Genomic DNA, 12134 nt, shown 5'->3' with positions numbered 1-12134 from the left:
AGAAGAACATTCAGAAGGATATATTTTTAACATTCATGTTTAATTTACTAAAGTTACAGACTTAAAACTATAGTTCTTCCTCAAGCTTTTAAGTCCAGTTTACAAATCTTACTCTCTTATTGACAAATCACTTTAGAGCTTGAGGAAAATAATAATAAACAATAATAAACTGTAAATTTTCTGGCAAACAAAGGTTCCCTCATTAAGACTTAAAACTTAAATTTTATAAACCTAAGGAATCAGACCTATAAAACTGGTGAATCTTAAAATTCTCTTAAGTGTTTTAATGCTGCTGACAAAGTTAGTAAGATTTCAACTTAAAATCACAGTCTAAATCCATTACTCAGTTACACATTTTAATTTAGAATCACAAAGTAAATGTTAAAACCCTTAATATGCCAAATTCTCTTGAACATAAGTTTACACAGTTTGTTTCTAAGTCTGTTTCTTTTTTTTTTTTTAAAGATTTTATTTATTTATTTAATTTATTTATTTGACATATCTATTTACTGTTCCCTCTCTGGGGTCATTATTATTATCATACAAACACAACATTATTTTCCCATAACAAATGTATTTAGATCTTATCGACCATCCTGCTCCACTATCTTTACTCTTGTTTGCAACAGCACTCTGTAATCTCTGACTTGAGTTTCTCTTCTCCCTTCTCTCATAAACCGCCTCTAAACACCACTTCACCTCTCCATTGAAACTGTCTGTTCTGTTCACTGTTCATCCCCAATATCTATAATAGTGTCTGAGCACGTCATAAGCGCTCAATTAGTATTTATTAAATAAATTGTGTTTCTGAATACTTTTTCTAGTCTTCCTGTTTGTTAGAGCCACACCTTATATAGAAATTTGAATGACGTTTGAATGGATTCCAAGGCTTTGGGGGGTGTCACCATTCTAGTTTTAAGGCCATGCCAACCACAGATACAATTGCAGACTGTTTACTTTGCCAAAAAATATTAAGTGTGCATTCAAAAGAACCATGCTGTTATCACTGCATTGGCTCTTGTGAAACAGCTCCACCCAAGGGGAGGCTGGCATTCTGCGTCACTTAATTATTTACCTATACAAACGTTATTGGACATACCTTCTGAGCTGCTTCTCCAAGTTTTGCTTGAATCTTTGCCCTATGCCAATTGGTGGGAGTTGGGCTATTTTTACTCCATTACTGCATACAGCATAAAACATCCAAACTAAAACTAGGTCAAAGTTTTGAAGGTAGTTATGCATGTGTATTAAATGATGGCTATCATAAAAATAGAAGTGAGCATATGTGATGAGTTAAATTTTGCTGGATGGGAATGTCCACAAACTTCCCTCTCCCACTGAAATCACCAAAGAAAATGTAAACTATACAAAGGCAGTGATTATGTCTGTTTTGCTCACCATTGTGTCAATAGATAGTAAACACACAATATATCAATATTCCAGGACGTAGCATTCATTGTTGAACAAATGGACGAGAATCTGGTAATTGCCAGCACCCTCCCTCTGCTCAGCTACCCCGATGCTCACTCCTACCCCAACCCACGGTTTAAAACCGGTTCCTAAACATTTTGTGATGCAAAATCATAGAAAGAGTACAGAAGGCCTTCCCCTGAAGGGAGAGGTGGAGGGAGGTTTTGTCAAAAGTGATATATAATCAAGCGTACAAAAAACAATAAAGGGGAGGAAAGGGAGTAAAAGCTGCGATAGAGAAGGGAATATTTTTGGGGAGTGAGGGGGTTTCTGAGAGGTTCCCGAGAATGTGGGAGGTCAGAGTGGTGAGGAAAAAGAAGAAAGAAAAGGGGATTGAAAAGTCTGGTTGGGGGTTAGGAATTGGATTTTGTTTGATGTCCTTTGAGGGACATGAGAAATGAATGACATTTTTTTTTTTTTTTTTTTTGTGAGGAAGACCAGCCCTGAGCTAACATCCGTGCCCATCTTCCTCTAACTTTATATGGGACGCCGCCACAGCATGGCCCAACAAGCAGTGCGTCAGTGCACGCCCAGGATCCGAACCGGCGAACCCCGGGCCGCCGCAGCGGAGCGCGCGCACTTAACCGCTTGCGCCACTGGGCTGGCCCTGAATGACATTCTTTTAATTTTAACTTATTTCTGTTTGCCTGTGGGATATGCTTCTTTAAATGAGACTCCACTCCAGAGCTGAATGTCTCTCCTTGTAACAGCAGAAAGGCTGGAGCTCCCAGAGGGCAGGGAGCATGTCTTCTTCATTTCGTACTCCTGGGTCTAATGGAGTACCCGCCAGAGACTTGGAGCTCAATGAGTGGTTTTGGAATGGAACCAACCCTGCCTCTCACACCTGCTGGACAGAGTGGGCTTGTCTTAGCCCCTGGGGACAGGCAGCTGAATGCCATGTGGGAGGGCCAACTGGTTCTTCCCTTAGTCTTCTAGTTTATCTGTTGGTTTGTTTTATTGTTCTTAGCTACTTAGCTCTACAAAATTTTACAGTTTTGTTGAGGTATAATTGATTTACAATAAACTGTATACATATTTAAAGTGTACAATTTGGTGAGTTTTGGTATGTGAATACCCGTGAAACCAACCAATAATGAACATAGCCATCACCCCAAAAGTTTCCTCCTGATGTTGATGTTTTGGTATGTATTGCTTTGTTTCAAGGTTTTATTATCTAAAGAGATAAGGTAGGGGATGGATGAAACAGGATTCATCATGAATTGATCATTGTTGAAGCTGGGTGATGGGTACATGGGATTCATTGTTTAACACTTCTGTGAGCAGATACTTTTTGCCAGCCAGCTTTGGGAAAGCTTCATGAGATAATTCTTAAGTACCCGCTCCCATTTCAATTAAATGAGTAGTGAATGGAAAGCAGTGGCAGTTGCTTAAGTTTTTTTGCAATTAGCATTTTCAAAGAATCCAGGCATTAGGACCTTTGCTAAGAAGCAATTTAAAGGTGAGGGTGGTGGACAACATTTTAAGTTTGAAATGTGAACTCCAAGATAAGTTTTTTATCCTCCCTCCACGTGTCAGCTCTTGCTTCCCAATTCAGAGTCACTGGAGTGGAGGGAAATACATCTGTCAGTTCTGGAGGAAGAATGGGCTTAGAAGAGGAGAGCTCTTAACTCACTCTCTCCAAAACGCAGACTTGATAAAGCTGAGAAGGAACACTCTACCTTACATTTGTATGAGACTTTAGGATTTACTAAACACTCTTTTGGTGTGTGTGTGACGAAGATTAGCCCTGAGCTAACATCCATTGCCAATCCTCTTTTTGCCAAGGAAGATTGGCCCTGGGCTAACATCCATGCCCATCTTCCTCTACTCTATATGGCACAGCGCCACAGCACGGCTTGACAAGTGGTGAATCTGTCCGCACCTTGGATCCGAACTTGCCAATGCCAGGCCGCCGAAGCGGGGCGTGTGCACTTAACTGCTTCGTCACTGGGCCCGCCCCACTAAATACTCGTATGTACGTCATCTGGTTAAATTCTTAAGAAGATCCTAGGGTAGTTATGCATTTCTCCATTTTTAGCTGAAGAAATAAAGACTTGGAGGAGTTAATTTATCCAAGTTACACAATTTATCCAAGTCACACAAGCCAGTTAGTGCTGGAGCTAGTACTTAAACCCAGGTCTTCTGAGTCCTATATCTGGTTGGTACCATGCCTATCATAGAAAAACCGGAAGAAAGTGGAGATAAAATACTTTATGGAGGAAGCTAAAATCCTGGACACCAAGAAGGTTCCTTGGGCAGTCCACTCAGGATTTCATCTCCCAGTTGTGGACTGGGGCTAGGAAGGAGGTGAGGGTCAATGATTTAAAACAGACTTTTCAAACATTTTACATTCAAAGTGTACAGTTTGTACTCCATGCAACAACAACAAAATTCTGGCAATACAACCTTTTGTGTTAAAATAATAAATCTCTCCTTTTTGATTAAAGAAAAACATCAAAAAATATGGCTTCTACTGCCCTTTCAAAATGTGAGTCCTAGGTCAAAGGCTTCTCTTCCTGTACAAAAAAGCATCTATCCACAACCCAGAGATAGTCACTTAAATGAACATTTTGCTGTACATACCTTTATATACGTGTGTGTACATGCACAAGTATATTTATATTTATGTATATGTGAGTGTACGTAAGTGTACAGACATTAAAAAATGGAATCTTATTTTGAATACTGTTTTACATCCTGCTTCTTTCACTTACTAGCAAAGTATGGCCTTCTTTTAATACAAAATATCCAATTAGAGATCTGTGGTGTTCTGCTTTGAGGCCTTTCAAAAGTTACTTTTACCCTTAAACTAGGAACAAAGTTTTCAAACGTACAAATGGGTAGACACAGTGAAAGGTAAGTCTTCCCCCACTCCCCTGCACAACCATTCCTGGCAGCCTTGCTGTTAACCTCTGACTGGGGATTCTGACTCATCCACTCTTATGAAACATCATCCTACATCTCCTGCCCAGCTAGACCTTGTCTCTGCTCATTTCTTGAGACCTGCCATTCACCCTGACTCTAAACACTGCCTAATTAATTATGCATTGCACTAGTTGTCTTAGCTCTCCTAAACCTTGAATTCATCGCATAGAGCAAAACGTGAGCCTTTAAATCATCTTGGTTACTATAAATCTCAGAATCAAGCTTTTTCTACACTTGAAAGCAATTCCTATTGCTCAACACGAAAATGGCCTGGTCCTTTTGAAAACAGACCAGTTATCTGCAGAGAGCAACAAGTTGTAAGTAGCATCGTAAAGACTATTGGTTTTAAGTAAACCACTCGGGTTCAGAAGCATCAGTTTAAACATTTTATTTTTTTATTGTGAGGAAGATCGGCCCTGAGCTAACATCCATGCTAATCCTCCTCTTTTTGCTGAGGAAGACCAGCTCTGAGCTAACATCTATTGCCAATCCTCCTCCGTTTTTTCTCCCCAAAGCCCCAGTAGATAGTCGTATGTCATAGTTGCACATCCTTCTAGTTGCTGTATGTGGGACGCGGCCTCAGCATGGCCAGAGAAGCGGTGCGTCGGTGCCCGCCTGGGATCCGAACCCGGGCCGCCAGTAGCAGAGCGTGTGCACTTAACCGCTAAGCCATGGGGCCGGCCCCAGAAGCATCAGTTTAATGGCCTGACTTTGAGCCCAGCCTCCAGCCTCCGGGTCCTCCTGGTCTAGGCAACACCTCTCCCAAGAGTCTCAAGCTTACTTCTCAAAGGCAGGGGTCACAGAGGGGGGTTCTCACAAGGTCTCTGTTCAGTCTACCATTCCCTGTTTTTTTCCTGCACCTTCCCCATGAAACAGCAGACTCTAAAATAATTACTAATACTCTGACTGACTGACCACGCCCTCCCTAGGGGTTCTCCTTTCTGTAATCCCCTCCATTTTAGTGCTACCATGAGGACTTCTCAGGTGGGCAGCAGGGGTTAACTGCAGCCCACATTCCCATCAGTCCTTGCTATAGGCAATGTTACACTGCATGATAATTCCTTGCCCCAGGTGCATCCCCACCCCCGCCCCCATAATTGAGCTAAGCTGTAGGCAATGGAGCACTCAAGCTCAGCCCAGCTATCAGTCAACAAACTTCCAGTTAGTTCTCTCCATACCCACAAGTAATAACAGTAATAACTGAGGCAAGAAAGCACAGCCACACCCTGCAAGGAAAATATTGTCTCCATTTGGTCTACTCATCGATGAGATCAGTCACTCTACTCTGTACATAGAAGATGGGCAGGCTGCTGCCAAGGTCCACTTGGTTCTTAGCTCATCTTCCCTATGACTTTGCTCATGGATTCCACTACCAGCAACCCAACCTCCAACTCTCCCATATGTTTCTTCCATCATTACATCAAAGCTTCAGGGAAATAGAAAGAAGCTTGTCTTCCTAAAATGTGTGAGGACCACTGTCTTAAAGATGGCTGTGAGGAAAGAACTGTGTTTCATTCTTTTTTGCCTCCTTGGACTGGAGGGGGTTGCCATGAATGGCAAAATTTCTGACCAGGTAGAATATCAAGCAGGTTCTCTTTAAGCACCAACTACACTGGTTCAAGAGATTGTAAATGGGCTGGCACAGTGCATGCTCCACTAATGGCCAGTCAATAGCTTACACCTATTAAAACATAAAAGACATTCCTATTATCAAGCATTCAATTAGGCATCTTAAAAAATGGTAGCCCTACTTGGTCTATGTGATATGCTCTAAGTAGTATCTACCTTAGAAAAGTTTTCTATTTTTTGTAACTTGAAGGATTAAACATGTTCTCTTTCTTGATGTCTTTAATTCATGAAGTTGTTTTGTGAACTTAGTGAATCTGACAATGAAATAAAACAATAATGAAATACTGGGAGATAGCTGTTTCCCTTATGCATTTTAGCATTCTAGAGGCAGAATAAATATTCAGCAAATGATTAGTTGGTATATCCCACGTGCATCCTTTACATATCCATGCCAGCTACCCTTTCACAGTTTTACTTGGTAATTTACAAATGAACTGGCTGCACTTTGCACCTGCCACTACTGCAGTAATTAGCTTAGGACGCAAAATGATTTCTAAATTGAGCTTCTGGACTTGTAAAAATCAAGAAAGCCTGATAATCAACTTTGTAACTGTGGTAGCCAACGAGTAATGGGATAAATAACTAGGACAAGTCCTTTAACCACCCTACGTCCAAATTAGATGTCCATACAAGACGCAGGTGAAATATAGGCCAACAATTAGAGGCAGGTGAAAGGGTCAGTGTGCAATGATTTAAAATCGTTCCCTTTCTCCCGCCATATGGAAAGAGCGTGAAGGTCTAGGGGTTGTGCATTTTAGGGCGCACACAATTGGAGTGACATTTTAGCCAGGTGAAACCTCAAGTTGATACAGGCTGGTAAAACTTGGACATCGTGTCCTGGAGGATTGGGAAGGGGGAGAAGGGAGAGTGAGCGTCCGAGCGGGTCGGACCGAGCGGCGTGGGCTGCGCGGTACCCCGTCCTGGGACTCGGGGCTCCCCTCGGCCACGCAGACCTCCGACCCCGGAGACGAGCCAAGAGGAGCGAGGAGAAGGATGATCTGGAGAGAGCGAGCGGGAGTGGGAGGAGAAGACGAGAGAGGAGCGGAAGAAGAGGAGGAGGAGAGAAGGGCAGAAAAGAGAAAGGCGGTGGAGGAGAACGGGCCCGCCCCTCCCGGCGCCCTCCTCCGCTCCCAAATTCCGGCGAGCCCTCCCCCAGCCGCCGCCGCCGCCGCCGCCGCCGCCGCCGCCGCCGCCGCCGCCGCCGCCGCCGCCGCCGCTCTCCCGGCTGCTCCGAAAACGCGGAGGCGCCGACTCCTCCGGCGCCCGCGGCCGCCCCGCGCGCGCCCCCGTGGGCGCGCGGCCACCTCGCCCGCGCGGCGCTCACTCTCGGGGCATGCGCGGTGGGCGGCGCCGCTCCGGCCGCCTCTGCCGCCGAGAGTAGGAAGCGCGAGCGCCGGGCGCCGGGCTGTCAGTGAGCGTGGGGCCAGCGAGCGAGCGAGCGAGAGAGCGAGCGGCTCCGGCTCCCGCTCCGGCCCGGCTCTCCCCGCCTCCTCCGCCGCGCCTCCTCGCAGCGCCCCCGGCCCGCGTCCCCGCCGCCCCTCCCCCGCTCGCCCCCGCCCACCCGGCCCTCCCCGGCTGCTGCTCCCCGGCGGAGGCAAGAGGTGGTTGGGGGGACCATGGCTGACGTTTTCCCGGCCAACGACTCCACGGCGTCTCAGGACGTGGCCAACCGCTTCGCCCGCAAAGGGGCGCTGAGACAGAAGAACGTGCACGAAGTGAAGGACCACAAATTCATCGCCCGCTTCTTCAAGCAGCCCACCTTCTGCAGCCACTGCACCGACTTCATCTGGTAGGTGCGCGCGGGGCGGGGCAGGGCGCACGGACGGCATCCCGGACCCCTCTGGCGGTGCCAGGGGCTGGGGACCAGTTCCTCCCTAGGCCGGGGTCCTTTCGTCCTGGGGACCCTGGCGCGGGGCCCCCAGTCCAGGCGCGTCCACCCCAGGGCTGACTCACTCGGGGAACTTGGAGAGACGGCGGGAGTCCGAACTCTCGCCCGGAATGACACACGCGCGCCCGGCCGCCCCGGCCACTCTCACACGGGCAGGACTCCCGGGAAAGTCGCCGCCGGGTCACACACCCCCTGCCGCAGGAGGGAGGCTGGCCCCGCGCGGACTGACGTTAACCCCCTCCACGGGTCTAGTGCCCCCGATCTCCCCAGGCGCGCCTGCTCTCCCGTACAGATAGTGGAGCAGCCCTTTGCCCGCGTGTGAGCGAAGGGGAAAGCAACAAGGAGAATTCAGAGGGCAGAGTTTCCGGAGAAACGCGCCCGGGAGGAGCCGGGGGAGCCCCGGCGACTGCGCTGCGCGGTCCAAGTTGGCGAGCCAGGCTGGGCGCATTCGCGGGGTGTGTGTTTCGTGTTTCCCCTGGAGCCTTGGGTCTCTGCCTACTGTAGCTTGTATCTACTGGGCACGGAGAGACTTCGACTTTCCTGGGTGAGCTCAGAGATCGGAGAGGCAACAAACTGTTGAAAGCTTGCAGTGGGGGAGGGGGAACTAGAACGGAGCAGGCAAATGGCAGAAGGGCAGAGGGAGTCATTTAAAATAGACCCTGTCAACACGAGATTAGACCTGTAACCCTGTTGATGAGGACAGAGGCCTTATTTAAGAAAAATACTGTAAGGGCTAAAGGTGTCAGATTCAGGTAATTTATAGTGAACCCAGGTGTTCCTAACTTGGGGGGGGTTGGGGAGGAATTGATAAAAGGATGGGCTTCAGGGGTCTCTGAACCCTGTAAATCTAGGTGAAATTGTGTTCATATGTGTGTGTGTGTTTTTGTTTTCCTGGTGAGAGAATGATTGCTTTTATTAACTGATTCCTAAAAGGTCGGTGACCCCCCTCCCTCCCCAAAAAAATAGTTTAGAAAGCTGGAACTAAGGGAATTCCAGTTGTTCCAGTCTGAGGAGCAGGGGTTTTGTTTTAGGTTGCCACACACCCTGCCTCTTCCACCTCTTGTAGATGTAGGAAGCTCCCCCAAGTCAGGGCTGTGGCTAGGGTTCCTTAACTCCCACCTTTCCTAGGCTGGGGGACTGTACTAGGGTGATAGTGCCATAGAGTTCACCCTGCCACCAGCTGGCTGTGTGGCACATGTGTCTTGTTGGGACCCTAGGGAAAACGTATGGATGGCTGTCTGAATCCATCACACCTGGGGAAAAGCATCTCCAAGGGCAAATCCCACAAATGTGCTAATAAGGTGCTGAATTTTTCCTTTATGGATGGCTCTGTTTGAATCCATCACACCTGGGGAAAATCATCTCTAAGGGAGAGTCCCACAAATTTGCTAATATGGTGCTTAGTTTTTCCTTGATGGATGGCTCTGTTTGACTCCACACCTGGGGAAAAAACATCTCGAAGGGAGAGTCCCACAGACATGGTGCTAATAAAGGTGCTTAATTTTTTCTTTCCTTTTTAGAAATCTCAAAAGTACACTTTTATGAAAAGCACAGCCACCTCCATGAATGATTTCCACTGTGTAGTCAGTGTATGAAGCAATTGTGCTCGAAGGACTAGGTAACGGTAGATAAGGCTATTTAAAATGAGTTCCTGGAGCATCAGGGCAAAGAAGATATTGCATTTAGTTAAGGGGAGGCCGTCAGCCTCCTCTGTCAACTGTGAAATTCCATTAAAAGGGAACAGGACTGCTGATTACCTTTGCAGGAAGTAGGTAAGCTAGAAAACGGACTTGCAGCATACATACCCAGGCTAGCTAATGTCTTTCCACTATCAATTGCCCTGAAGGATTAGGCCCTGGTGACCTGTGGCACATCAGGTCACCAGGTGTAATGTGAAGTGGAAAATAAAGGACTCCCTGTCGTCTTCCTCCCTGCGTGATCCCTGCAACATTTTTTCAGTTAACTGTAAAGCAACCACTTGAAGTTCCAGGAAAATATTCCCCAGGATGTCTAACATCGGTTTTAATTTTTCAGCTTTCTTTCGTTATTGTTTCTCTGGGTCCTTGACCTACAAGTTTTATTTAAATATTAAAGCACTGATATTTTAAAACTAAATGTTTGGGTTTGAGTATGTGTTTTGGGGGATGATTAAGTTAATTATGAAGATACGTGAAGTGCTTTGTAAATCTAAAATGCTATGTAAAGCAAGAGATTATGACAACCTGAGAAAATTTTAATGCAGTTTATCTTGGTTGGAACGGTGTTTGTGGTTTAATGCCCATGTCAGCGTTTTCTGCTTAGAGAGTAAATTCTTTAATTTACAAGAACAAAATAGCCTCTATAATGTGCTTTGAATGCTCTTGGTTCTCAGTAAAAATGAGATCATGATCTCAAATGCAAACAATAGGAATGATACTTTGTAAAACCTGGCTCCTTTAAGCCAAAATTTAATGTTAAGAGTGGTACCATTTGGCAATTTCTAGACAAATAATATCTTAAATTCATGACAAATGACGAAACCACTTTTTAGTTGTCTTTAGGGAGAGAAAACGATTTTCAGTTGGTCTTTAGGGACCAAATTCAGCCACTTTTTTTTTTTTTTTACTATAATGTCTTTTTTGTTACTCAAATATTGTAGCCAGCTACTTTGAATATACAGTCACGGTCTTGTCTTAAAATTTAAGTGTTGATAACAAAGTGTAAAAAAATTGGAAAAAACCTTGATACGTTGAAACAGTTCAGGGAGCTGTTGGAGGCCAGGGATTTTTTTCAAAGTTAAATTTATACAGTCCTCTGATTAGCCATTTAGCCATGTTTTTCCTATCAAATCATTGGGTTTCATATGCAAATCTTTAACTCTGTAGAATGCTTTGTCACATAACTGGCTTAAATATGGTATCCAACACAAAATATGTTAAGATATTTTGTTCTTGTTTCTGTTTTTCAGGGGTTTTGGGAAACAAGGCTTCCAGTGCCAAGGTAAGCTGCCACGTTGGATTTTATTTTCAAGCGCAACATGAAATAAGCATTCTAAACAGGAACAGTATTTCAGTCATCTTTTTTTTGTGATCCAAAAAAATATTGTTTAGGTATTTTTGAAATATGATAGCTATAAATTTGGGCCTTAAAAAAAAATTTCATATGGTATTGCCTAGTAATCTGCGTATAGAGCTGCCTTTTTCTCATTGAAAAAAAAAAAAAACCTTCCTGTAATCTTTTTTGCCAAGAACGTTCTTGTCAGAAACTGCTGTCTGTGTGTGGGTGTTCAGGAAAAAAATGGAACCGCTTTGTATTCGTGTGGCTTTTCTTCCTTGCTCTTCCTCTGTTCTTCTTCCTCTCTTTTACCTATGTGTTGGGTTGGACTCCTGACTAATTTTAGGCTGTGCATCATAGTAGTAAACTTTTTTGTTTTTTGATTACTGATTGTCATCCAGAACAAAGTTTGCATGTTTTGAAGTTATGTAGCTGATTCGATAATGACCAGTTGCTGTAGTATGAGGCACATTTTTCCTTCAGCTTAAATATGTGACAACGTGTGACACTATCCATTGCACCCAAAAAGAAATCAGTTTCCTCCTCTGATCTGTAGTTGCATTTCATGCACATCAAATATCTAACTTTTCATACTCTCCATTCTATTTGTTTAAACATTTTTTTTTTTTTTTTTTAACACTTTATAGCTTGTGAAGGCATCCCAGGTTTATTAGCCTACCTTCTGGTTTCCTGCCCCCTGTCTGTATTATGTTTATTTAGTTCTGGTTACATTTCCCATCTGGGCATCGGTTTATTATTAGGGCAAGTGGAAAGTACACTGTAGCCTGGAAAATATTATCCTAACACCGTTTAATATTAAGTGCATTAGAGAGAGACACTGTGTGTACTTTTTATAACTTGAACATTGTGCTAGTAAGTTGGTTACCTTTTAAAACCTTCTGCAAATTTGTGAGTTTATTTCTTACATATGTTTTCTAAACATATTTCAGATGTGGGTATTTTGTAGTATAATTATTCATTAATACTTGACCTTTCTTGCTTCACAGTGTGCTTAAACCCCTGTTGAATAAATCATTTTGAGAGTTACATTGGGAAATCAAGGGGTATGCCATTAAAAAAGAGTGAAGAGCAAGGTGTGTTGCCCCAGTTTCTTTATAAAAAAAATGGAAGGGAGATGTGGCTCTTTTCAGTTCTGAAAGTTGTGGACCTGAACTTCATGGGCAACGTT

At 44.5% G+C, this 12134-nt stretch overlaps 1 protein-coding gene across 1 annotated transcript in view; it reads left to right on the top strand.

The window, feature by feature from the left end:
* Positions 1 to 7387: 7387 nt before the first annotated feature.
* The window catches only part of PRKCA (protein kinase C alpha), a 412540-nt gene continuing 407793 nt past the window's right edge, over positions 7388 to 12134 (top strand). Inside the window, exons 1-2 of the mRNA XM_004432678.3 lie at positions 7388 to 7813; positions 10860 to 10891. Of these exons, the coding sequence (XP_004432735.1) occupies positions 7641 to 7813; positions 10860 to 10891 (205 nt within the window). The 5' untranslated portion in view covers positions 7388 to 7640. The remainder of the gene's footprint in view (positions 7814 to 10859; positions 10892 to 12134) is intronic.

This window comes from Ceratotherium simum, chromosome 16 (genome assembly GCF_057802395.1).
Source record: "Ceratotherium simum simum isolate JZ-2026a chromosome 16, ASM5780239v1, whole genome shotgun sequence".
Taxonomy (NCBI): domain Eukaryota; kingdom Metazoa; phylum Chordata; class Mammalia; order Perissodactyla; family Rhinocerotidae; genus Ceratotherium; species Ceratotherium simum.
This window is presented reverse-complemented; position numbering and strand designations above follow the sequence as displayed.